Consider the following 25739-nt stretch of genomic DNA (forward strand, 5'->3'; position numbering starts at 1 on the left):
TTATGCTCTCCAAAACTAGATTAAAAACAGCAATATTGCACAATATTATTACGATTTAAAATAGCTATTTTCTATAATAATACTTGTTCAATTCTGTAATTTATTCCTGTGATGTAAAGCTGAATTTCCAGCATCATTACTTCAGTCTTCAGTGTCACATGATTCTCTGGAAAGCTGTCTAATGTGCTGATTTGCTTTTCAATAAACATCTCTTAATATTATCAGTGAAGAATATTTTCGCTGAAACTGCGATACATTGTTTTTCAGGATTATTTAATTACTCCAAATTCAAAAGAACAGATTTAATGTGTTCTTGCTGAATAAAAGCACTCATTTCTTTCAAATTTTAAAATGGTAATGTGTCTTTTCATGACTTAAAATTTCTTAGTGCACCTTATAATGAAGTGACAAAGAATAAGATATTAAAATCACAAATAAGGCAAGTTAAGGCCAAGCAGAACAAAACAAACGTTCTCTTTGACCAGAATCACACGGTCTTTGATGTCTCAAATGTTGTCTCAAATGTTGCGACAACGCAAAGGCAGCGTTAACCGTGGCGTAGCAGAAACAAAACACAAACTGAGAGAATGTTATATTGATGGATGGATGAAGTGACAGGACACAGTAGGTGTAAACACACACATACAGTCTCTTTCTCTTCCCTCTCCGGCTATGACACATAAAGTATGTCAGATGACAGAGGGAGTGTGTCGATGTGTTGCAATGAACCCACTGAGCCTCCATTATTACGCCCATAAATCTTGAGCCGGATCCGCAAACACACTGTGGCGAGGACATTCGTGCGCTCGCTTTTATTGTGCTGCTTTCTTTTCATGTGGAGCTCAGGTGTTTAATACAGCCTCAAAATATCGGAAAAAACTGTACAATATTCCTCTGAACATATGAGACCGTTCGTTATTTTGTTGAGCGCTAGAGTAACCATTTGTACCGACATTTGGCTCCCTAAACTTCACACTGCAATTTTGGGAGGGCATTCTGGTCACAAAGGCCACTTCTGAAATGGCACCCCCAACTCCATTCATCTTAAACGGGATAAAAGCACCTCCTTGGGAAGCATTGCAGAGATTTATGAGTCTCCAAGTCATCAACGCTGTGGTTAATGACCAATTCAGCGTCTGGTGAACTGAACGGCGGCAAAGCACAATAAAAAAGAAGGCTGCTCTCTAGTTTTAATTAAATGCAACCAAGCTTTATTAGAAAATGCGCCTCTGTCTACATTTCTGCGAAACTCATAAAACATACCTATACTGTACATACAATTTTGGGCTGTTTCCATCTGAAATGAAGCGTAGTGGCAGTTAAAACACCAACAACCTTGATTCCTTTATTCCCTTTCTCATAAATTATGATTACAGGACAATTAATAAAGACTTATTTTTTAGTTTTTCCTTGCACAATGACCTCAAAACACTTTTACTATAGTGCATGACTTTTGCATCACATATCCAGCTCCATATGTACAGTATGGCTTTTCTAATGAAGTAAACTTGCTCAGTAGCCCACCCGATACAGAATTGCACTACAAATCCCATGAAACATGTCACAAGTCATTCCACAAAAAAGCTCAAAAACTTGTAGAAGCAAGCTAAAATAGCATGGCTGCTTTAGTTTTTATCCAACTTTTGCTTTTTAGAGTAGGGTTTAACGTAGGCGGTATGTTATTTCAAACATGATAAAGCATTAACCTTTTAGCGCCACTCACCTAACATTTCATTTCCAAACGTCCACAATACAGACACAGTAATAAAAAGTTGGCAGATTCACATTTATCAGTTTCAGATTAAACTAAACACATTTCAAATGATGTTTCAACAGGACTGATTGTTAATTAATAAAAACTTATTTTTATGGTTTCTAATGTAGCAAACTTGCTTGGAAGCCCACCCGGTACAGCATTGCACTACGAGTATCCCATAAAACACAAGTCATTCTACAAAATAGCTCAAAGACTTGTAGAAGCAAACTAAAATACAGTAGCATGGTTACTTTAGATTTGATCACACATTTGCTTTTGTTGCTTTTGCGGTATGTTATTTTCAAGCGCAATAAAGAATTAACCTTTTAGCCACATTTACCTGCCATTTCATTTCAAAACTGCCACAATATGAACGCAGTAATAAAATGTTGGCAGATTCAGATTCATCAGTTTCAAATTAAACTGGACATGCTTTTAGCATTACTCGATGGATTAAACTGATGTTTCCATCTGCAGTTTCCATCTGAAATGGCGCATAGGGGCAGTAAAACGCCAACAACCTATTCCTTTTCTCACAAATTTTGAATATAGGACTACAGGATTACAGGAGATTGTTAATTAATTAAGATTTATTTATCAATCAATATGTTATGACCTCAAAACACTTCCACCATTTTGCATGATTTGAAAGCTAATGCATTTCACTTCTGCATCACATATCCAGCTCCATACATATGGCTTTTCTGATTTCTGAGTAAACTTGCATTGTACTATGAGTCCCTTGAAAGATGAGTCACAAGTCATTCCACAAAATAGCTCAAAAACTTGTAGAAGCAAGCTAAAATAGTATGATTGCTTTAGTTTAGTTGTATTTGCTTTTTAGGGTAGGGGTAAGTGTAGGCGGAAAGTTATTTTCAAGCGTGATAAAGCATTAACCGTTCAATTAATGAAAAGATTAATAAAGACTTATTTTTATGTTTCCTTGCTCAACAATATGATATGACCTCAAAACAATTTAACCATAGTGCATGATTTTTGCATCACATACACAGCTCAATATGTATTGCTTTTCTGATTAAGTAAACTTGCTTGGTAGTCCACCCGGTACAGCATTGCATTACGAGTCCCTTGAAAGAAGAGTCACAAGTCATTCTACAAAATAGCTCAAAAACTTGTAGAAGCAAGCTAAAATAGCATGATTGCTTCAGTTTATTTGTATTTGCTTTGTAGGGTAGGGGTTAGTGTAGGCGGAAAGTTATTTTTCAAGAGCGAAAAAGCATTAGCCTTTCAATTAATGAAAAGGTTAATGAAGACTTATTTTAATGTGTTTCCTTGCTCAACAATATGATATGACCTCAAAACACTTTTACCATAGTGCATGACTTTTGCATCACATATACAGCTCAATATGTACTGCTTTTCTGATTAAGTGAACTTGCTCGGTAGTCCACCTGGTACAGCATTGCACTATGAGTCCCATGAAACATATGTCACAAGTCATTACAAGCTAAAATAGCATGGTTGCTTTAGTTTTTATCTCACATTTGCTTTCTAGGGTAGGGTTTAGTGTGGGCAGTATGTTATTTTCAAGGCCGATAGAGCATTAACCTTTCAGCGCCACTCACCGGACATTTCATTTCCAAACTGCCATGATACGGACACAGTAATAAAACGTTGTGAGATTCACATTAATCAGTTTCAGATTAAACTGAACGTGCTTTAAGCGTCATTCACTGGACATTTCACTTTGAAAATGTCACTAAATGTACAAGAAGCAACATATTATAATGTCGCCACAGGCATGTTTCTCCAATGAGCCTGGCTTGATTAAATGACAGCGGGTGCTGGATTACAACACTGAGATTTAACCTACACAGCCACACTGTGAAAACATCTCTTCATAAAAAAGGCACAATACAGAGGCAAGTGTGTAAAATGCTAATAATGAGAGCTAACCCAGCTGAGATTAGATTTTGCCATAAACTTCTACGTGACCCCAACCTTATTTGAACCCACAATCACATCAATCTTTTATATAAACGTTGGGTAAATCTCATGAAGAAGCATACAGGTCATAAATTAGGTTTCAAAAGACATTAGAAAGGAAATCTGATGCTGCTAAAAACAGGCTTAATTCTCTGTACACGAACCAGTTTTTGTTTTCCCTCATTTGATTTGAGGTTAAATACGCCCCGTATGTGTTTCCGCGAGATTCACCCAAACGTAGATCCTGTTATACTTCATTCTGCTCCCGTTAGCAATGTATCACAATGATAGAGAGCGTGTTCTGTTTAGCTGCCCTTTTTAAAGTGCAATGCAGCCCCATGAGGACGCTAGACAAACAGCGCGGGCGAAATTGAAACGGCACCGTTTCGCTCAATAGACGGCGCGGCTTTGAAATGACATGATAAAGGGGGATAGGACGACTCTTGTGACTGCTTGGCAGAAACAGATAGCATGCTAACAATGTTGATTTCCTGTCCCTCTCTGCAGCACTATGTCAGCACATTTGTTGGTCCTGCCTCTAATTAAAACGTAGCCGTCAGTAAAGACCTAGTGCTTGTTTACCCCTATTGAAATTAGCAGCCCTGCCGCCCAGGGGACCGTACGTCACGAACACAATTAGCCGACACAGGTCCAATTAGGAGCCTGTTTAACGCTAACAGCATTGAGCTTCTCTGATACGCTGGCTCTAAGAACAAGCGTCCTAGTGGGGCACTAGAGAATAAAAGACACTAGAAAAGAGTGTGCTGGAGTTTGGGTATGTGCTAGTGCTAAAATTAGCATCAGGAAATTTGTATGAAATAGGAACATTGTGCATGTCTTCAGCATGTGTATTTTAAGACATATTGTATTGCAAATCCTCCATAGCACACCTCTGCTATATGGTGTTAATAAGTACACTGCCGGAAGCGGCACATAAAAATAGGGCGCAACGCTTTCCGGATGATGCATTCTTCTCTTGGATGTACATACATCAAAATGTAATGATACTGCAGTGGCATAACATGATATTTAGCCTTCTAAAATGTACGCATTGTTAGATAAATATCTGTGCTTTCTGCTAATGCAGTTTTGATGCACCTCAAAAATAATGTTGATGCTTTTTGAAATGCATCAAAAACCTGAATGAAGGAATGAATAAATGCTTACCCCAAAATTAAAAATGTACTTACAATTTCTTCTGTGGAACACAAAAGGAAAAATACCTGGACACATTTTCCATGCAATTACAATAATTTGGAACTTTCAAGCTTCGAAAAGGTAGTAAAAGCACCTTAAAAGTATAGTAAAAGTATTCTGTGTGATGCATGCACTATTTTCCCAAGTATTTTGAAGCCATAAGCCATTGTATATTTTACAAAATAAAAATTATAAATGCATATTTCATTAAGTGATATAATATTTGTAGCAATAGCCAACAATACATTGCATGGGTCACAGTTATCAATTTTTCTTTTATGCCAAAAATCATTAGGATATTAAGTAAAGAACATGTTTCATGAAGACATTTTGTAAATTTCCTACTGTAAATATATCAAAACTTAATTTTTGATTAGTAATATGCATTGCTAAGAACTTCATTTGGACTTTAAATGTGATTTTCTCAGTATTTAGATTTTTTTGCAATTTTAGATTCCAAATTTTCAAAAAGTTTTATCTCTGCCAAATATTGTCCTATCCTAACAAACCATACATCAATGGAAATCGTATTTATTCAACTTAATAAATCTCGATTTTAAATCTGTATAAATCTCGATTTTAATATTTGGCTTTGTGGTCCAGGGTCACATATGGGATTTTCTAACTCAAGGTCTTATGGACATGTAATTTTACTATTTTTTACCATTAATTATATGGTAATTTGTAGTTTTCAATTTGCAAAAACCATGAATTTGACAGTAATTGTATTGTAAAATACAAAAAAAAAAATACTGCCAAATTCTATTTTTTCCACAGGTAGTATTTTTGCAGGCTTTATTTTTGCATAAATTAGAATTACATAAATAATTACATAAATAGAGCTTTGTGTGAGTAACAGACTGAACTTTAAGTAATTATTTCATAGAAGTACCAATGTCTGATTTGTTATTGCATTGGACTTGTAAGCAAAATCTCTTTAGTGAATCACTTGATTCATTTTACAACACCAGTCTGAATGGTCCGCATTGAATCAGACTGATTCAGTTCAAGTTGCAATGGACAGTTTTTGCATATTTTAGTCTGCTGTTTACATATTTATTAGATGACTTTGGAATTTGACTTCTAAAATATGGCACAAGTTGTATGAACCACTATAACAATACTTTTGCGTCTTTTTTATAGCTTTTTTAAAAGCCCTACAGAGACTAACTGCTTGGAAAAGAACAAGAAGTGCAAATCTCCTTTTGTGTTTAACACAAGACATAAAGTCATATGGATTTGCAACAACATGTGTTGTCCATTCCTTTAGGAGTTTTTAAATTTCAAATAAATATTATCAGCAGTGCAGCCAAAATGAAAGCGATGAAAAAGTCCATTATAGGGAATTGGACACCTAGAGACTTATATGTACGTATAGTGTTATAACATGATAAAATGTGCCAAAAATGAGCATAATCATTTCTAATCCAGATGACAAGTACAAATCAAGAAGAATTAGAAACATTAATCTAATTCTCCCTTAGAAGGAAATGTAAAGATGCATTAGTAGAATTCAGTACTATTCAAAAATCAGATATAAGGACAATTAACTATGAATACCCATGAAGCAGTGATCATTATATAACAATATAGTCGTATATGCAATTAAGACATTTCTAATGCTATATAATTGTTTGTTTAAGGCAAGACTGGCTGGTTTAAGAAATCTAGTTAAACATAGAAACCTCCTCTGGTTTAGTAGTAATGAGGGAAAATCACAAAAGCCTCTAATCTTCTCCCTGCAGGTCGGTACACAATCAATAACTCCCCTCTGGACTCACAAACTTCCAATTAAGCAGAATGGAGATAAAATCTGCTGGGGCTCAACTCGCACACGCTGATTTTAGACCTCCAACCAGGTAGCATAAAACTAATACACAGTAAGAGAAAACCTCCAGGGTCAAAATATAAAGAAAACACAGAGAACTGATGATACGGCACAAAGCAAGCTGGATGTTTGCTCTTTGCAAAGTCTCTTTCATTTTAGCAGACTGGTTTGCTTAGATGGTTTGCGTCAATTAATTTAGTCGAATTCATTTGAATCATGACTCAAGTGTTCCTAGAAGACCCTGAACAACACTTTAAGTGTTTTTTTTTTTGTTTGTTTGTTTATAATTCCACTATCTCCCCTTCCTATAACAAGAAGCACAGTTATAGTGCTTCCTTACAATTAAGTGATTCATAAGTTCTTTGCAAATCAGTTTTAATCAATTAATCATTTAAAGGAAGAGGTTTAAATGAACAATTTGTTAGTGAATGAGACATTGGATATGTTCAAATGGGAAAGAACAGCACCATATCTGGTAAAACGTCCAACTCAAACAGTCAAAAACCCAAAACCTCAAAACCTGTTTAAATGAAATAAAACGAAATAACATGAAATAATAAAAAAACTCCTGATTTAGCATCCAACTCAAACAAGCAAAAAAGCATTTTTTTTTTTTTTTTTTGCATAAATCACAAAACCGGTTAAAGAAATTAAATTACATTAAAAAATAAAATAAAATAAAATAAAATAAAATAAAAAACCTACTGATTTAACATTTTCTGGTAAAACATAGCCACCAAGTCCACCTTAAACAGCAAAAACCTTTTTGCATAAATCTCAAAACGTGTTAAAGAAATAAAATTACATTACAAAAAAATACAATGAAATAAAAAAATAAAAATAAAATAAAAAACCTACCGATTTAGCATTTTCTGGTACGAATTAGGCATCAAGTCCACTCAAACAGAAAAAAAACTTTTTGCATAAATCTCAAAACGTGTTAAAGAAATATAATTACATTACAAAAAAATACAATGAAATAAAAAAATAAAAATAAAATAAAAAACCTACCGATTTAGCATTTTCTGGTACAACTTAGCCATCAAGTCCACTCAAACAGAAAAAAAACTTTTTGCATAAATCTCAAAACGTGTTAAAGAAATAAAATGACATAAAAAATGAAATAAAATAAAATAAAAAATTAAATAAAATAAAATTAAATTAAAATTAAAAAAAAAACAAACAGCAAAAACCTTTTTACATAAATCTCAAAACGTGTTAAAGAAATAAAATGACATAAAATGACATAAAATGACATAAAATGACATAAAATAAAATAAAATAAAATAAAATAAAATAAAATAAAATTAAAAAAACTAACGATTTAGCATTTTCTGGTACAACATAGTCATCAAGTCCACCTCAAACAGCAGAAACCTTTTTGCATAAATCTCAAAACGTGTTAAAGAAATAAAATTACATTAAAATTAAAATAAAAAAAAAACTACCGATAGAGCATTTTCTGGTATAACATTAAGGCCAACTCAAATAGCAAAAACCTCGAAACCTGTTAAAGAAATAAAATTACATATAAAAATAAAATAAAATAAAAATAAACCTACAGATTTAAAATAAAATTAAATAAAATTAAATTAAATTAAATTAAATTAAATTAAATTAAATTAAATTAAATTAAATTAAATTAAATTAAATTAAAATTAAATTAAAAAACCTACCGATTTAGCATTTTCTGGTACAACATAGCCATCAAGTCCAACTCAAACAGCAAAAACCTTTTTGCATAAATCTCAAAATCCGTTAAAGAAATAAAATTACATAAAAAAATAATAATAATAAAACAAAATAAAATAAAAAACCTACCAATTTGGCATTTTCTGGTACATAGCCATCAAGTCTAACTCATACAGCAAAAAATAAAAATAATAATAATCTCAAAACCTGTTAAAGCAATAATATTAGCAAATAAAATAAGACAGCTTTAAAAGCTGCATGTGTTCAGTGAAAATCAGTCTGTGATAAAACCCACTTGACACTTCATGCCAACAAAAACTGTTACTGTGAGATGAACAGAGCTCTTTTTTCAGCTTGTTTTTCGACATTTTGAGTTTATACTGAGCTGCGTATAAGACATAAAATACTAAGAATCATTTATCAAATCACTTACAGTACATTTCAACACTGTTTTTACCTAATAAAACATGTCAAATCAGTTAAGCCCAGTTCAAATGACACTGCATTATTCTGAAAGACTCCTTTCTGTCAAATGGATAAATGAAAAGGAAAAAAAAACTTTCTGACTGAGGGTGTAAGACTGATAGGTCATACATGTCATCTTTCTCCTTGTGTGTCCCTCATTCTTCCGAACACCTTCAATTGATCATTGGATTTGTTAAAATTGTGTGAGCAGTACTTCAACACTAGTCATAGAGTGCCAATAGTATAAAACCATTTCAGCTTCAGTAAGCTTAAGAAATACTAAATGTTTTTGATAGGACAATCAAGCAAAATGCACAAAAATAAATGAGTTAAAAAGAACCGCAGTTGACTATCAGCTTGTTTGTCTCATGCTGTGCAAAAATCAGAGCACTTTTGAAGAACTTGGTGTTTCACGCTGGGCAGCAGATTAAAAAGTAAAGATCAATGCAGCTCCAGCTTAAGATGTTTGCGCAGGAACTGGAGCCTGATAGAACTGATTTGCATGAACATTCAAAATGCAAGCATAAATATTTAAAATATGCTGCAAGCGTACGTGTTTAAGGGATTCGATACAGCAAAAACAAACATCACCTATACTAAAAACATCATGAAATGATGTCAAATATACCTAGAAGCCTCTTTCCAAAATACAGAACGCTTCTGTGTCCCCAGATGGTTTTTTAAGAATTATAGGTGCAAAATGCATGTTTTCTTGTTATTAGATACAGTAAAAATGGTTAAATATTATTAGCATTTAAAAAAAAATGTTTCGCATTTGAATATATTTTAAAATGTAATTTATTCCTGTGATCCAAAGCTGAATTTTCAGCATTATTACTTTAGTCTTCAGTCACAGAAATCATTCTAATATGCTTATTTGCTGCTCAAGAAACATTTCTTCTTATTACTTATTTTTAATAACAATGTAAACGTGTTTCACTTTTGATATGTTTAATTCATCCATTTCTTTCAGGAAAAAAATAAAAAATACTGAGCAATACCTTGCAGTGACAAACGTCACTACAGCAATGTTTCTCCATGAGGCTCTGCTAATATAATTTAGAGAAATATTCTTCAAGGTATTTGTCTTTAATGTACAAATAATGTGTCTTCCTAATGTGCACTGTTTGTGTAGTGCATAACAGAATGTGCATTTCTTAAGGGGAAATACAAAAACAAAAGGGAAACGAATTTCTCTAATTAGTTAGGTGAATTACCCGAGAACAGCAGAGAACAATAAGTAGACGGTCTTATGTGGCATGACGATTCTCGCTGGTGGCAGCGCGCTGGTTCATTATAGGTGGTATTAACAATATGAGGCTTATCTGACATATTGCTCATGTTGACTGGCCGGTTTTATGCTGCTATATGAAAGCCGCAAAGCCCAGCTGCGTTCACCCCGCCGTACACCGCATCTCTGTCGCCGGCGGTTCAGGCCGTGCATATGAAACCTGCGCTGATAAGGAAACACAAATAGTTTGTGGGCACATCAAACATGCGCTGTGTTTCCTACACAAACACACACACAGGATGCCTTTGAATTACAGCTTAATTAAGAATGTAATTAAATTCTCTGTTGGATTTTAGTTGCTGCTGTGTCAGACCTGATTTGCCCAGTTTCCTTCAATCCTAAACACACACACACAAACACACGCATGTATACTTAGCTAAATAGAGAAATAATATTGACTTTTATTGTTTTAATACAAAGTTAAATACAATTACTAGACAACCCCCACTGCTAATAGAAACTTTTACAATATTAAAAGAATTCAAATCTAGTACATTAAAATCTACTATTTTTTCAATATAGGATATCCAGGAAGGTTCTGTCAGATTCAGTTTAATTCTTTCCAAATAATACCAGTCAAAACATTTTGAACAGTGAGATTTTTTATGTTTTTTCTAAGAAGTCTCTTCTGCTCACCAAACCTGCATTTATTTGATCTAAAGTACAGCAAAAACAGTATTTTTTTATATTTTTGACTAATTTAAATAACTGTCTTTTATTTGAAAATATTTTAAAATTTAATTTATTCCTGTGATCAAAGCTAAATTTTCAGCATCATTACTTCAGTAAGAAACATTTTATTATTATTATTATTATTATTATTATTGTCAATATTTTAAAAATATTTGCATTTTGTGTCTTAAAAGAGTTCACTTTCAGAACAAAAATTTACAGATAATGTACTCACCCCCTTGTCAAGATGTTCATGTCTTTCTTTCTTCAGTTGTAAGGAAATTATGTTTTTTGAGTAAAACATTTCAGATTTCTCTAAATATAATGGACTTCTATGGTGCCCCCGAGTTTGAACTTTCAAAATGCAGCTTTAAAGGGATCTAAACGATCACAGCCAAGGAAAGAATGGTCTTATCTAGCAAAACAATGGGTTATTTTATTTATTTATTTATTTTAAATACAATTTATATACTTTTTAACCTGAAATGCACGTCTTGTCTAGCTTGGCAAGATGAGCATTTGAGATTAAAAATATATAAATTGTAAATGTTTTTTGAAAAAAAAAAAACAGATCATTTCACTAGATAAGACCCTTCTTCCTCAGCTGGGATCATTTAGAGACCTTTGAAGCTGCATTTAGACTGCTTTTTGGAAGTTCAACCTCGGGGGCACCATAGTAGTCCATTATATGGAGAGAAATCCTGAAATGTTTTTCTCAAAAAAACACAATTGCTTTACAACTGAAGAAAGAAAGACATGAACATCTTGGATGAAAAGAAAGTGAGTACATTATCTGTAAATTTTTGTTCTGAAAGTGAACTACTCCTTTAAGACCTTAATGTATTGTCATAAGCCGCAGGGTTTAATTCGGTTTTGTCTGTGTATGTTTTTTTACTCTTAAAGATTTGGTAACCATTGACTGCCATTTTATGACTGACTGCATTGTGTTCTACTGAAGACACAAAGTCACCTACATCTTGGATGCCCTGGGGGCAAGCAGATAAGCATCAAATTTTCATATCCCTTTAAAGGGGGGTCCAATGCTGTCTCATACATGTTAAGTTATTTATACTGTTAAAGAGTTGGATTCTCATGCTAAACATGGCCAAAGTTTCAAAAAATGATTTGGATATATAACAGTATTTCTCTGCTGAACACACACTTCTGGGTTTCTTACAAGTTTCGGAATGTTTTTTTCGATCATGGCTCTTCAAGATGTCCTGAAGGGTGGAACTCCTTGTATGGGCATTTCTCCCGGAAGAGCGTGCACACATTGACCAGAGCAAGAGCCCATCAACGTGCTTCATTCGGCTGCACTGCTGCACGGGACTCACTCGGAAAGAATGTCTCTAAAGAAGTGTGGTTTTGGTTGTAAGGCAAAGATAACCTTCCTCAGCTTTCCGAAGAACCCAGCATTATGTGAACAGTGGATGATGCAGTTTGTTTTTCCGGGGCAGAAACTGCATTTTGCAAGTGTGTTTGTTGATGAACATTTAAACAAGACCCAGTTTGAAGCTGGATTTGCACATTGTTTGATACTGAAAAATGGAGCGGTCCCAGCTATAAAAGATCCCGTCATGATTCAGAACTGCAGATGGTAAGTGAAACAGTATCAAATGTCTGTGTTTTGTTGGCAATCGCCGTGCAATTTCTCGTCAATCTTTAGCTCCGCCCATGGCACGCCTCCAAGATCTCTGCAGTTTTTGGAGAGAATCGTAAAGCTGTATCTTTCTTTTGTAAATATGATAAAACTAAAGACTTTTTTGAGGTATGAAGGATGCAGTACTACTCTATGTTCAAGATTTACATAAGATTAGGTGAAACTGTTATGCCCCTTTTAAAAAATAATAGTAATCCACTGCGTCCTCAGTGGCTCAGATGTTGGGAGAAAATGATGGCTCTTATGTTTAGTCTGTTTACGAGACATTGGTGACGTTAAAGCTGCTCGAGCATAAAGAAAATGAAGGACTGCGTACAAACAAACAAAACTCGCTAAGGGTAGAAACTGTAAGACAGGACTGTCATTCAGCGGCCGTGGGCGGGGCATAAACAATGTGACATCATATTGTTTTAAAGCTCAAAACTGCATGTCTAATAAGATTGACTTGGTTTAATAGAGATTAAAAAATAAGGAGTGGGTGGACTTTTATCATTGTAGAGTGGTTCACACACTGCTAACACACATTTATGTCCAAACACTATGTAAAACTGGATTTTGCATAATAGGTGGCCCTTAAGCATTTCATTTCTGTGACCCGGACATGTTTTTCATGAGACTTAGGCTGAAATACACTGAGAATGGCTTGTGTAATTACAATCTAATTAAACGATTAATATTAATGTGATTAATGACCTTAAGCATTGGAGGTTGTCTGGTGTGATGGGGCATTAAACTATTTCACGACCTTCCTCCGTCAAGCTCAGCTGCTCAGTTCATTCTCGTGTCGCAGAGAAGACCACCTCCATGAAAGTGTCTGGAGCGCTTGTGATTCATTTGATCCTGCCCTGCTAGACCTGATAAATGACCCGGAGAAGCTCTTGAGCAGAACCATTACTGTGAATATCCCAGCATCCCTGGTTAAGGGTTTAAATCTTAGGCCTCTTTAAATGAAGCTAAACAGGCTAAGTACTGTGGATGTGCTAAAGAAAGAAGAGAAAAGCCTGAATCTATAAAAAAAAATACCTCCACCACATTAAACAAAGTCTCACAGAGTGTAGTGGACTGCATATATGGGCCAAGAATCCAAAAAAGTACACTGCTACCCGTATGACCAATATGTTTTGACAATGTGTTTTTACTTTAACTCATCAAAATAATTTTAACTTTAATATTTACAAGTTGTGCATGGTTCAACTAATTTAATTAATTGTAATTTAAATTGAAATGACTGAAACAGGTATGTTGATTGTACTTAAAAATTTAAAGCAGCAACTGCTTTTTTACAGTATATACACAGTAAATTTTCTTCTGCTGTTGATTTTGGTGCCTGCCCTGAAATCTATGATAAACAGTGATATTAGAATGATACAGTGACTTGAACTATAATATTAGAACACAACTTTTTACTGGTTGTGTATAATTTTAATTCAATAGTGTATATTGATTTTTAATGTTTTAAAGAAGTCACTTCTGCTCACCAAGCCTGTATTTATTTGATTCAAAATACAAAACAGCAATATTGTAATATTATTGTAATATTTAAAATAACTGCATTTTATTTGAATATATTTTACATTTTTATTATTATTATCAATACTTAAAACAGTTGAGTACCTGGAGTAATTATGCAAAAAAAATCAGCTTTGAAAACACAGGAATTAATTACATTTTAAAATACATTCAAATAGAAAACAGTTATTTTAAATAGTAAAAATATTTAACAATTTTACAGTTTTTGCTGTACTTTGGATCAAATAAATGTAGGCTTGGTGAGCAGAAGACATTTCTTAAAACAAAAAACAAAAAAAAAAACATTAAAAACTGTTTTGTTTAAAAACGTTTGACTGGTAGTGTAAATAAAAATATAAAAATTCATAGAAAGCCCTATTTTGTTTCACATTACAGATAAGCATACCAAACAGTGTCATAATTCTACCAACATTTTATCTTGAAAAACATGGCTGTTTTAGAGAATTCGTTGCTTATCTTTAGATCTTCAGGCGCTACATTTAACAGAATTTTAATGAAAAATCACAAGCTTTTCAAGAGGAAACAAACACTCAAACTGCTCTCATAATCACGCACATTAAATCAAATCATGCTCTTCTTATTTTAATAACTCATGCAGGGATGAAAAACTATCCCTCGGGGCGAGGTGAAACAATGGCGGATCGGTTACAAAGGAGAAGTGGAGGGAGAGAGAAAGCTCAAAGACTAATTTTAGCTGTCAGGTTCAGGAGACGAGGAATATGGTGTCTGAGTGCTTGAGCTGACAGGGCAATGGTTGGTTCCCCTCGAGTACAGCGCCACCATCGCAAATTTCACAAGCCCTAGTCAGGCCAATTAATCACCTTGTCTCTGAGGACATGCTGGGTTCGTGTGTGTACATCAGTGAATAAGTGCAAAAAAAGAAAGAGCGCGAGAATAGATTAGAAACCCTATTTTTCGAATGACTCATAACTCATAATCTTTGCATTTTTCTGAAGAAAAATAAGATTCCCCTGAACAAAAGTTGGTGTCATTGTGGTAGAGTATACTAGGTGTGATCAAAAGTAACAGTAAAGACTTTTACATTGTTACGAAAGTTCTATTTAAAATAAATGCTGGGTTTTTTTTTTTTACTTTCCTTTCATTTAAGAATTCTGAAAAACATATGATTTCCAAAATAAATGTTACTTAAGCAGCAAATCAGCATATGATAATGATTTCTGAAGGATCATGTGACACTGAAGACAGCTTTACATCACAGGAATAAATTACATTTTAAAATATATTCAAATAGAAAACTGTTATTTTAAATGTTCAAATTATTCAACAATTTTACTGTTTTTACTGTATTTTTAACTAAACAAATGCAGCTTTGGCATGCATACAAAATCTTACTGACCCCAAACTTTAAATGGTAGTATGTATCTGTAGAAGAAACGGTGCCAGATTTGAAGAAACCCTAAAGTATGCACATAAAAAACAGCTTCATTTCCAAGCAATGGACGTATATGCAAAAACCAAGGCCATTTTATCCGGCGATCTGAGAACTATGTAGGAGTTCAAATAGAAGCTGGATTTTGATCAGATCTTACGACCTAATAAGTCCAGCCTTATTTGACTTTCTTTCAACTTGACACTCGTGTGGCTAGAGGGCAAGTGACTTTCCAGTGCGTAGGATTCACTTTTGAAGAACAGGGCTACACATCGATACTGCTTGCATGATTGTGAAAATAAATGATTGGATCAATGATGAGTCAGTCACTGAATCATTAAGATATTTACAAGACTTCAGTTCTTTGTCCTCACATCAACCTATGACTTGATTTTAGCCTTAGTGGTTTATTTCAGTTTTATCTTGTGCTGGTGGGCAGCCATGGAGATGTAAGAGTAAACCATTCCGTGGCCTATTAATATGACACGCAATAGCATGGCTGTTTTTATCCACGACGGCACACGCAATTTCTCGGAAGAGGGACGACAGGAATTATATGTGGCATCTAGGCTGTAGGAATACTCTATTAGATACAATATTAGTATTATGCTTTCAGATGCCTGACTCGATCAGAGAGAGCTTTCACTTATATGTAACCATTTAGCATATTCATTCATTCCAAATGGCTTAAAATAAGAACCCAAGTAAGAAACTGATCGAAAGTAATAATACAAGTAGAGCTGCAACCACACTACATTTTAGTAGTGCAACAGTTGAAGTCAAAAGTTTACTTACACCTTGCAGAATCTGCAAAATGTTAATTATTTTACTAAAATAAAAGGGATCATACAAAATGCTACAAAATGTTATTTTTATTTAGTAGTGACATGGATAAGAACAAGACATAAAAGACATTTACATGTAGTACACAAGAGAAAATAATAGTTGAATTTATAAAAATGGCCACATTCAAAAGTTTACATACACTTGATTCTACTGTGTTGTTATCTGAATCCACATTTGTTTTTTGCTTTTGATCAGGATAAAATTTAACTTAATTTGTCTTCTGGGAAACATGTAAGTATCTTTTGTAGCTTTTTAAAGGGCAGTACTAAATAAAAAATATGATATTTAGGCATATTTAGAAAAATGTACACATCTTCATGGTGTTTAAAAGTTTTCACCCCCGGCTCTTAATGCATCGTTTTTTCATTTTAAAGCATCATTGAGCGTTTTAACCTTCTGTAAGTAGTTGCATATGAGTCTCTCAGTCATCCTCAGTTTGAAAAGACGGATCTCAAAATCATACAGTCATTGTTGGAAAGGGTTCAAATACACAAAAATGCTTAAAAAGCCAAAGAATTTGTGGGACCTGAAGGATTTTTCTGAAAAACAGCAGGCAGTTTAACTGTTCAGGACAAACAAGGGACTCATGAACAACTATCACTAAACAAAATAACACAGCTGTGGATCATTCAGGTAACAACACAGTATTAAGAATCAAGTGTATGTAAACTATTGAACAGGGTAATTTTTTATAAATATGTAAATGTCTTTTATGTGAAATATCTTATTCAGGTCACTACTGAATAAAACATAACATGCTATAACATATGATCCCTCTAATTTTGGTAAAATAATTAACAGTTTGCAGATTCTGCAAGGTGTATGTTAACTTTTGACTTAGAAATCTTTACCCAACTATTTTTAAATGCTTACGGAAAAAAATACTTCCAAGCTGAAACAAGGCAGATGATGAAGTGGGTGGTCACTGGTGCACTATACTCTAGTATGCAAGATTTCAGCAGTAATCTAGCAAATGTCCTATCTGTCTGATTTAGTCACTGTCATTTGCAGCAGTAGAAAAAGATAACATGTTTCATGCCCTGAAAATAGGTTGAGACTGACAGTGAACAGAAGAAGAGGACCAATTCTCGGTGTCTCTGAGTGAGATGCAGAGAGCGCTGTCACCCAGCTGAGACTTGATGATGGGTTTCAGCCAACACACTGAATGCACCTATGGACAGATGCTATAATAAAAGGTTTTCTATAGCGACTCTGCCAAAAGTTAGAGGCAGTCGGCAGGATGTCTTTATTTAGGATCTTTGCCTGGGGAATCCATGAGCTCAGACAACCTGCAAAGCCACAACACAGCTGTGACAAACCTTTGATTCCTTCAGCAGTATGTGTGTGTGTGTGTGTGTGTGTGTGTGTGTGTGTGTGTGTGTGTGTGTGTGTGTGTGTGTGTGTGTGTGATAGAGAGAGAGAGAGAGAGAGAGAGAGAGAGAGAGAGAGAGAGAGAGAGAGAGAGAGAGAGAGAGAGAGAGAGAGAGAGTTAAGTGTGTGAGAATATGCACTACCCAGCCAGTTTCACAATGGAAACATTGCTCTAGTGCTCCTTTCTTGGTGCACGACTAAAATGTCTCACGATGGCAGTTTTTAACCTCGTTTCGAAGAATTCCAAGAGCCAGTTATTGTTGGATTCTATCACAAATCTGAATGAACAGCATGCTAACTTCTAACATACAAAATGCATATGCAATACAACGCAACTAAAGTTTTATAGTGCACTCCAATTTTTCCCTTTAGTTTTAGACAGAAAAATTAACTTTACTGAACAACATGTTTAAAATTATAGGCTGCCATGACTGACTGCACATAGTCAGTTTTCTGCTTGAAACAAGATTATTTTGCTTGTTTTAAGCAAAAAACTCATTAATTTTGACTGATTATTTCTGAAAACAAGACAAAAATTCTTACTTGTCTTGAAAATCCTTCTTAATTTAAGAATTTTTAGATGTTTTGGCTGGAAACAAGACAAAAAAATCGAAGTAAGAAAAACATTTTTTGCAGTGACTTAATCAAAAGTGACAGTAAAGACATTCATAATGTTTTAAAAAAGTTCTCAGGATTAAAGAATCCCGAGAAAAATAACAAAAGTGTTATGCAGCACAACTGTTTTCAATATGGATAACAATAAATGTTTCTGACTTTCAAATTAGCATTTTTGAATGATTTCTGAAGGATCATGTGACACTAAAGACTGGAGTAATGATGCTGAAAATTCAGCTTTGCGTCACATAAATAAATTTCATTTTAAAATATATTTGAATGGAAATCATTTCTTTCAAATTGTAATAATATTTCACAATGATGCTGCTTTTAACTGTATTTTTGATCAAATAAATGCAGTTATAAGAGACTTTTAAGAGCGAAAAATGTACTAACTCAAATTTCTGAACGGTAGCATACATGTATATTAGACTATCATTATTAGCCATTTTAAAATAAAGTCAGACATAGCATGACAGGCTCTTGGAAAACTTTTAATTGATGACTTGAGCCTAATAATTATCTGAACACAACCAGAACCGATGGTCTCTGCTTATCAAATTAAAATTACCGACGTCTGCTTTTGTCTTGCTTTATTGTTCTCGGCTAAGACGCTGTCGCTTTAAATTATAGTCACACTCATCTTGAATTAGAGTGCGATGTTTACTGCAGGAACGAGTGATGGATCAGTGGAGATGTACGTCAGCCCTCGGCTGAAAACATAAAGTCCAGACATAACGGCAAGGTCAGGATAACAGCAAACTACCTACATGGCAGACCAAACTAAGACCATAAAGACTGAAAAACACAAAAACACTGTCGAAAATTAACCAACCCAGCCAACTGGGACAAGAAATATAGTTTACGCTTCACCTAAAACCATATTTTCCTCCACACTACTGCTGTGTCTCTCGCGATTCAAACATATGCTCATGAATTGGTGATGATTTCCTTAGCTTTATTCATTAGTGATCTGAATCCTAATAAACCCGAAAACCTAGCCTGCTTAGAAACCTCCTCATCCTGGTCAGAACGATCTGATGGCTGGATTTAAAGGGTTTTTGGTCACTTTTCAATTGATCTGGCTTTGAGACCAGTTGAAAATCACAAACAGATTGAAAACTTGGACCAGAAAGTAACTTTTCTTAGAACTTTCAATCATCAGTAAATCCTGAAAAGATAATATTAAACAAAAATATTAAACAGCACAACCATTTTCAACATTTATAGTAATAATAAATGCTTCCTGAGTAGAGAAAACTAGAGTACACTCTTAAAAACAAAGGTGCTTTAAAAGGTTCTTCACAGCGATGCCATAAAAGAACCATTTTTAGTTCCACAGAGAACCATTCAGTCAAAGGTTCTTTAAAGAACCATCGCTTTTTTACTTTTTTTATAATCTGAAGAACCTTCTTTCACCACAAAGAACCTTTTGTGAAACAGAAAGGTTCTTCAGATGTTAAGGGTTCTCTATGGAACCATTTAGACAAAAAAAAGGTTCTTCTATGGCATCGTGAAGCACCTTTATTTTTTAAGAGTGTAATGATGCTGAAATTCAGATTTGCATCACACATATAAATTATATTTTGAAATATATTAAGATAGAAAATATTTATGTTGAAATCAAATAATATTTCAGAATTTTTTTCATTTTTATTGTATTTTTGATTAAATAAATGCAGCCTTGGTGAGCATAAGATACATCTTTTAAAAACATTAAGAAAACGGTAATAACCTCAGTTTTTTTACACTATAGAAACCTCTAACAACACCTTTGGCAACCACCCACATTACATCATGATGACACAAGGTCTGTTGTCACAAAAAGAACAATTCAAAGCAAAGTTTGCATGTCATTAAGGCAAACTATAACTCTTCTAAGTAATTATTTTGCAAAAAAAACGTCAGTTGTTGCAGAGGCATGACGCCGCAGGGCTGACAGTACACCATTTATCTCTGTTTAGAAATTCCCAAAGGTCTTTCCAATGCCTGACGCTCGGAAAGACAATGATGAACCTGCTTATTGGGCTTAAACACCTGTACAAACCAACAATCGCTAAAGCTCAATAAGAAATGCAGGGCTGCATCACACACAGGATGAGAAGACTAGCATTACAGCTGACTGCGAGGGCACAGAGCCAGGCAGCACGGAGAAGATGGTGAAAGAGAAACGGATAGGGAGGGTGAAAGCGAGCCTGAAAGACTCGTAGAGTGAGGAGGGGGGTATTGGCAGCCCTGTCCTACAGAAAGAGGCCCGCAGGCATTTGTTTTCTGAGAGGAATTACAAGTGGAGGAGAAACAAACCCTACAGCCACTGAAAAGAAAATCCTCTCTGCTTTTTTGCCTTTCTGCCATTCTTAAAAAAGCGGGAGGCTGTGGATTACAACAGGCTTTATTGGTTTACTTCGTACCGAGAATCGGGAAATTGAAGATGTCATTCCCTCTTAAGCGCCAGGGACAATAAGAGGATGCTGAAAACAAGCGTTTGCTTTGGCTGAGACTCTGAGCTCAGCATGAACTCAATTGAATAGAGAAAGAAGTTTTTTCACTGTTTTGGACACATGGGTCAAGGGCCAAAATGACACGACTGTCAAATACTAATGAAAAAAGAAACAAACAATCAACAGATACAGAATACAGTGGATCATCTTGTTAACAGACTTTAAATGTCTAATGCAATGCAGTGCACAGAAAAACATTGAAAACACTTTGTTTTGAGGGCACAGTCCCAAGTCTTTGACATTATACACTACTGCTCAAAAGTTTGATAGGAATTAAACGCAAGGATGCATTAAACTGCTCAAAAATGACAGCAAAGACATTTATACTGTATCAAAAGATTCCCTTCTCAAATGCTGTTCTTCTGAACTTTCTAGAGTGTTGTAAAGAGTAAAATGTATTGTGGTTTCCACAAAAAATATTAAGCAGTACAACTATTTTCAACACTGATTATACACACTTAAAAATAGAGGTGCTTCACGATGCCATAGAAGAACCTTTTTGTCTAAAAGGTTCCCAAAAGAACCTTTAACATCTGAAGAACCTTTCTGTTTCACAAAAGGTTCTTTGTGGAAAATAAGGTTCTTCAGATTATAAGCAAGAAATGGTTCTTTGTGGAACCAAAAATGGTTCATCTATGGCATCGCTTCATTAAGCACCTTTAATTTTAAGAATGTAATAAGAAACATGACACTGAAAATTTGAGTAATGGCTGCTGAAAATTCAACATGCGTTCACAAAAATAAATTACATTTTCAAATATACTCAAATAGAAAAATGCTCTTTGAAATCATAATAATATTTCACAATTTTGCCATTTTACTGCATTTTGATCCAATAAATGCAGCCTTGGTGAGACTTCAGAAACAATAATTAATCTTTCCTACCACAAACTTTTAAATGGCTAGTTTGATCAAATCACTTAATAAACATATAACCAAGCATAAAATAACTTCTTGCATCAAGAAAAGTCCACACAAATTGTTTATCCACTAAAAATGTAAATCTAACTGCGAAAAGGATGATCTATGACCCAAATACACAACACTACACATTCTATGGAAAAATGCATAAAAAATCTTGGAAACAATAATATGAGCTTCACATTTTTGCTTGACACACAGACTTTCATTGTAAGTGCATTACTGCACAAGCAGTATTTGGTTGTTTTAAAAAATTGAGTAACATGTCAAATACATTGATTGTGGTAACAGAGCTTATCTTGTATTGAATTCTGCATCCGGTCCTTTCGATAAAGTCTATGGATGCAAAGGTGACTGAGGTTGTCAGTCCCAAACATCTGCTTTTGTGATCCACCAAAGAAAGAAACAAACTCCCAGAGGTTTTGAATAAACTGTCCCTTTCAATGCAATGTTCCTGCATTAAGAGTAGCAGTGTATGTGTGAATAATAACTGTGTTAGAAAAGCACCCATTTTATCCAATTACAGCCTGTTATAAACATTAAAATGTCCCAGTTTTGGAATATTCCACCAAGAAAGAAACTTCTTCCGTTCTCAAGAAAGTTCACGTCTAGACATCAGAGCAATGACGACGTTAATTAACAGGAAATATTCTCACTCCCTCAGCTCGCATGAACTCTCCAACCAAACTTAATTTGGGTTGAAGATGATTAATAATTTGATCATATTCTCAGGTCGACCAGCAGTAATTTTCTATCAAACTTAAATGTCAGATGGAAGCCTGGGTCAAATGCGGTGCCATATGGTTCTCGACAGAGGTGTGAGCTGATGAATAAATGAGAAGCATTTAAAGGACATGCTTTAAAATGTGATTTTCCACCAAAGCAGGCCTATGAAACAATGAAAAATTAATGTAGAACAAATTTACATGCACAACTTTTTGAAATGAGTTCAAACCACAGCAGAGTGTTAATAAAACAATATGCACTACAGTCAGCATAGCTCAAATTGATTAGAACAACACCTAAATTAGCTAATAAATATTCAATGTCCTGATATTTTGCAGGTGCAGTAACCTTGAGCAGAGGCAGCCAATAGACATCTAACATCATTTTCATCAGTTCATTATTCCATTCTAGCAGTTAAGTAGATTTACTCCAAAAGAGCAGAAACTACATTTATTCTCTATGCGAAAAAACGTGATAGCAACATGTCTGGAAATCAAAACAGACAAATCAACTCAGGTTTGCATGAAATATATTAAGATTATTTTATAATAAATAATTAGATCATTAGAATTGATATATATATATATATATATATATATATATATATATATATATATATATATATATATATAAACATATGTTGCGAAATATATTAAACTTCTTAAAAATAGTAAGAAAAACGTAGCGTGTTCTTTAAAAAAATCAGAGCGTGAAAATTTCTAGGAATGCCTAACGAGTTCATTCGTAAAGGTTCAGAGCGCTTCCGCAGTCATTACACATCATGAGAAAAGATGCGTAAAAACGCACGGCTCCGCGCTTCATCTGCCCTGATGTTTCTCGGTTGACTGCCACCATCGTGTGGAGAGGAAACGAAATAACTTAAACTGCTCATTCACACTTTAAAAAACAAGAATCCGTCAAGAAACAACATCGTTTCAAAAGAGACAGACTAAAACATATCTGTATTCTGGGACGTAACAGTGTGCGCAAACGCGCAATGGCGGTGCAAACTGATTTGTCATTACTAGTGGATTTCTCGATGTCAGTTTCCGCTCATTATAAATCTCCGATGAATGTTTTGACACCCTTTGATTAGTAATGCTCATTTAGCACATATACAAAACTGAATTACATCATGAAATGCGCACGGATGTGATTTGGGCACTTGGAGTTTGGCACACAAGTATTTGCACTGCCTGAGTGAGAATACACGATCACCGCGACTTCACGGGTTTGAAAATGTTGAATGCACTGACATGTGTCCGTACATTAAATTAAATCGTATACCAGAACACAACAAGACTGATATGAAGGACGGATAAGCACTTTTACGCACGGGAGTTGGATGCTCACCTGACTGCGAGGTGCACAGGGGAACAATCACAGCAGTGAGGATGAGGACGAGGATGATGTCAGATCGCATTTTGATCATATGAAGAGGCTGCATATCCATTTCTTCACATGTCCACTCCAATGTCCCGTTGGCGAGCTGTCAAAATGTCTTTCAACTTGTGCGTCTTTGCGCAGCTGTTCACATAGAGCGCATGGTCTGAAGTTGCGCCTGGGTTTATGTCTGCGAGTAAAACTGGATCGGTTGATTCAATGACAGAGGTGAAAGTGAGTTATTCCTTGTCTAAATGTGACTGCGTTGGGACTGTCATCACTCTGCGCTGAATTCCGGACCGAGTTACGGTCTCCGTGCCCGGGCGCGCGCCTTGAGCGCTTGAACACCGCCCATCTAAGCACTGATTGGATAGAAGAGTGACTTAATTAAAGTAAAACACGCCCACAAACACATATCTGTTATGATGTGGGGATTTTACTTCGTATACTACAGAATTCTGAGTCATAATATAGAATGAATATTGAATTCCTTTAATCTTCAAGACTACAATTTATATGTAGAAAAGTTCTAATATGAGATGATTTTTGATAATTGCGTCAACTTTGCAAGTCTTAATGCTTTTTAGACTTAGTACCCACCATAATACAATGCTTCTTGAACATGTACAATAACAATAACCTAACGATCTATATATCTTGGCATGAGAATACAGTAATCATTCAGTACCATGGTATTACTACATTACCATGGTTTGTAAGAGCTGAGGTTTATCGTATCTATTTTAGCTTTAAAATAAAGATTTGTAATACAAATTTTAACATGTGTAAGTATTCCTTCAACATGTTCTACTCATGTACAAGCCAGACAAATACGCACAACCACTTTTGAAACAATAGCGCCATCTGGTGCAAAGATAAAAACACACAATGGTTGTGTTTAAAATATTCGTTTGGAATAGCATACTATTCATACTAATTTTGAAACAGGGTGAATTCTGGATTGCAATATACCTGTAATCACCCTGTATGTGACCCTGGACCACAAAACCAGTCTTAAGTAGCATGGGTATATTTGTAGGAATAGCCAAAAATACATTGCATGGGTCAAAATTATTAATATTTTTAATGCCAAAAATCATTAGGATATTAAGCCGCAAATATATAAAAACTTAATTTTTGATTAGTAATATGCATGGCTAAGAACTTCATTTGGACAACTTTATAGGCGATATTCTCAATATTTTATTCTTTTTGCACCCTCAGATTCCAGATTTTCAAATAGTTGTATCTCAGCCAAATATTGTCCTATCCTAACAAACCATACATCAACGGAAAGCTTATTATTCAGCTTTGAGATGACGTATAAATCTCAATTTTGACCCTTATGACTGGTTTTGTGGTCCAGGGTCACATATTGCAAACCAACTCTGCATTGTATGCATTAAATGTATACAATACTGTAATATGATGGACATTTATTTTTAACATTTACATTTTACATCCAGACTGCAAATCTGAACAAAAGTCATGTCATTTATTTCAGGTGAACTTGCATTAAATTATGTCTAAAAATGACATCCAGATAGGAAGCTCATTAGGTTTTAAGAATCTTCCAATGACAAAAGACTCACAAATAGCTCTAATTAGTCAATATGCAAGCATTATATTCCAAAACGAGCTATAGGGAGCTGCCTACCAAGGTAGTTCATATTATATGATCCTGAATGTGTTTCAGTAGGAAGCTCACTTAGTTGAGACGTAGCCAACATTAACAAACACATACATAGCCAAAGCTCAAAGTTTTGTACTATTTACCAAGCATAGCCTTAATAAACAGACTATATATGTATAATGCAAATTTACATTATACAATGTCTAAAAATGCTGTCTAGGTATGCAAAGTCAATGACAGCATATGCACAAAGCTCTAAAAAGTACAAATTCTAAAAGCGAACTCTAAAAGTTAATGCACAAATTGCTCAAAATC

The 25739-nt window shown here is 34.5% G+C and overlaps 1 protein-coding gene across 1 annotated transcript in view; it reads right to left on the reverse strand.

Moving 5' to 3' along the window:
• The window catches only part of erbb4a (erb-b2 receptor tyrosine kinase 4a), a 188636-nt gene extending 164590 nt beyond the window's left edge, over positions 1-24046 (reverse strand). Inside the window, exon 1 of the mRNA XM_073843370.1 lies at positions 23762-24046. Coding sequence (XP_073699471.1) covers positions 23762-23861 — 100 coding nt within the window. The 5' untranslated portion in view covers positions 23862-24046. The remainder of the gene's footprint in view (positions 1-23761) is intronic.
• Positions 24047-25739: the final 1693 nt, after the last annotated feature.

The sequence above is a fragment of the Garra rufa genome, chromosome 6 (assembly GCF_049309525.1).
Source record: "Garra rufa chromosome 6, GarRuf1.0, whole genome shotgun sequence".
In the NCBI taxonomy this organism is placed as follows: domain Eukaryota; kingdom Metazoa; phylum Chordata; class Actinopteri; order Cypriniformes; family Cyprinidae; genus Garra; species Garra rufa.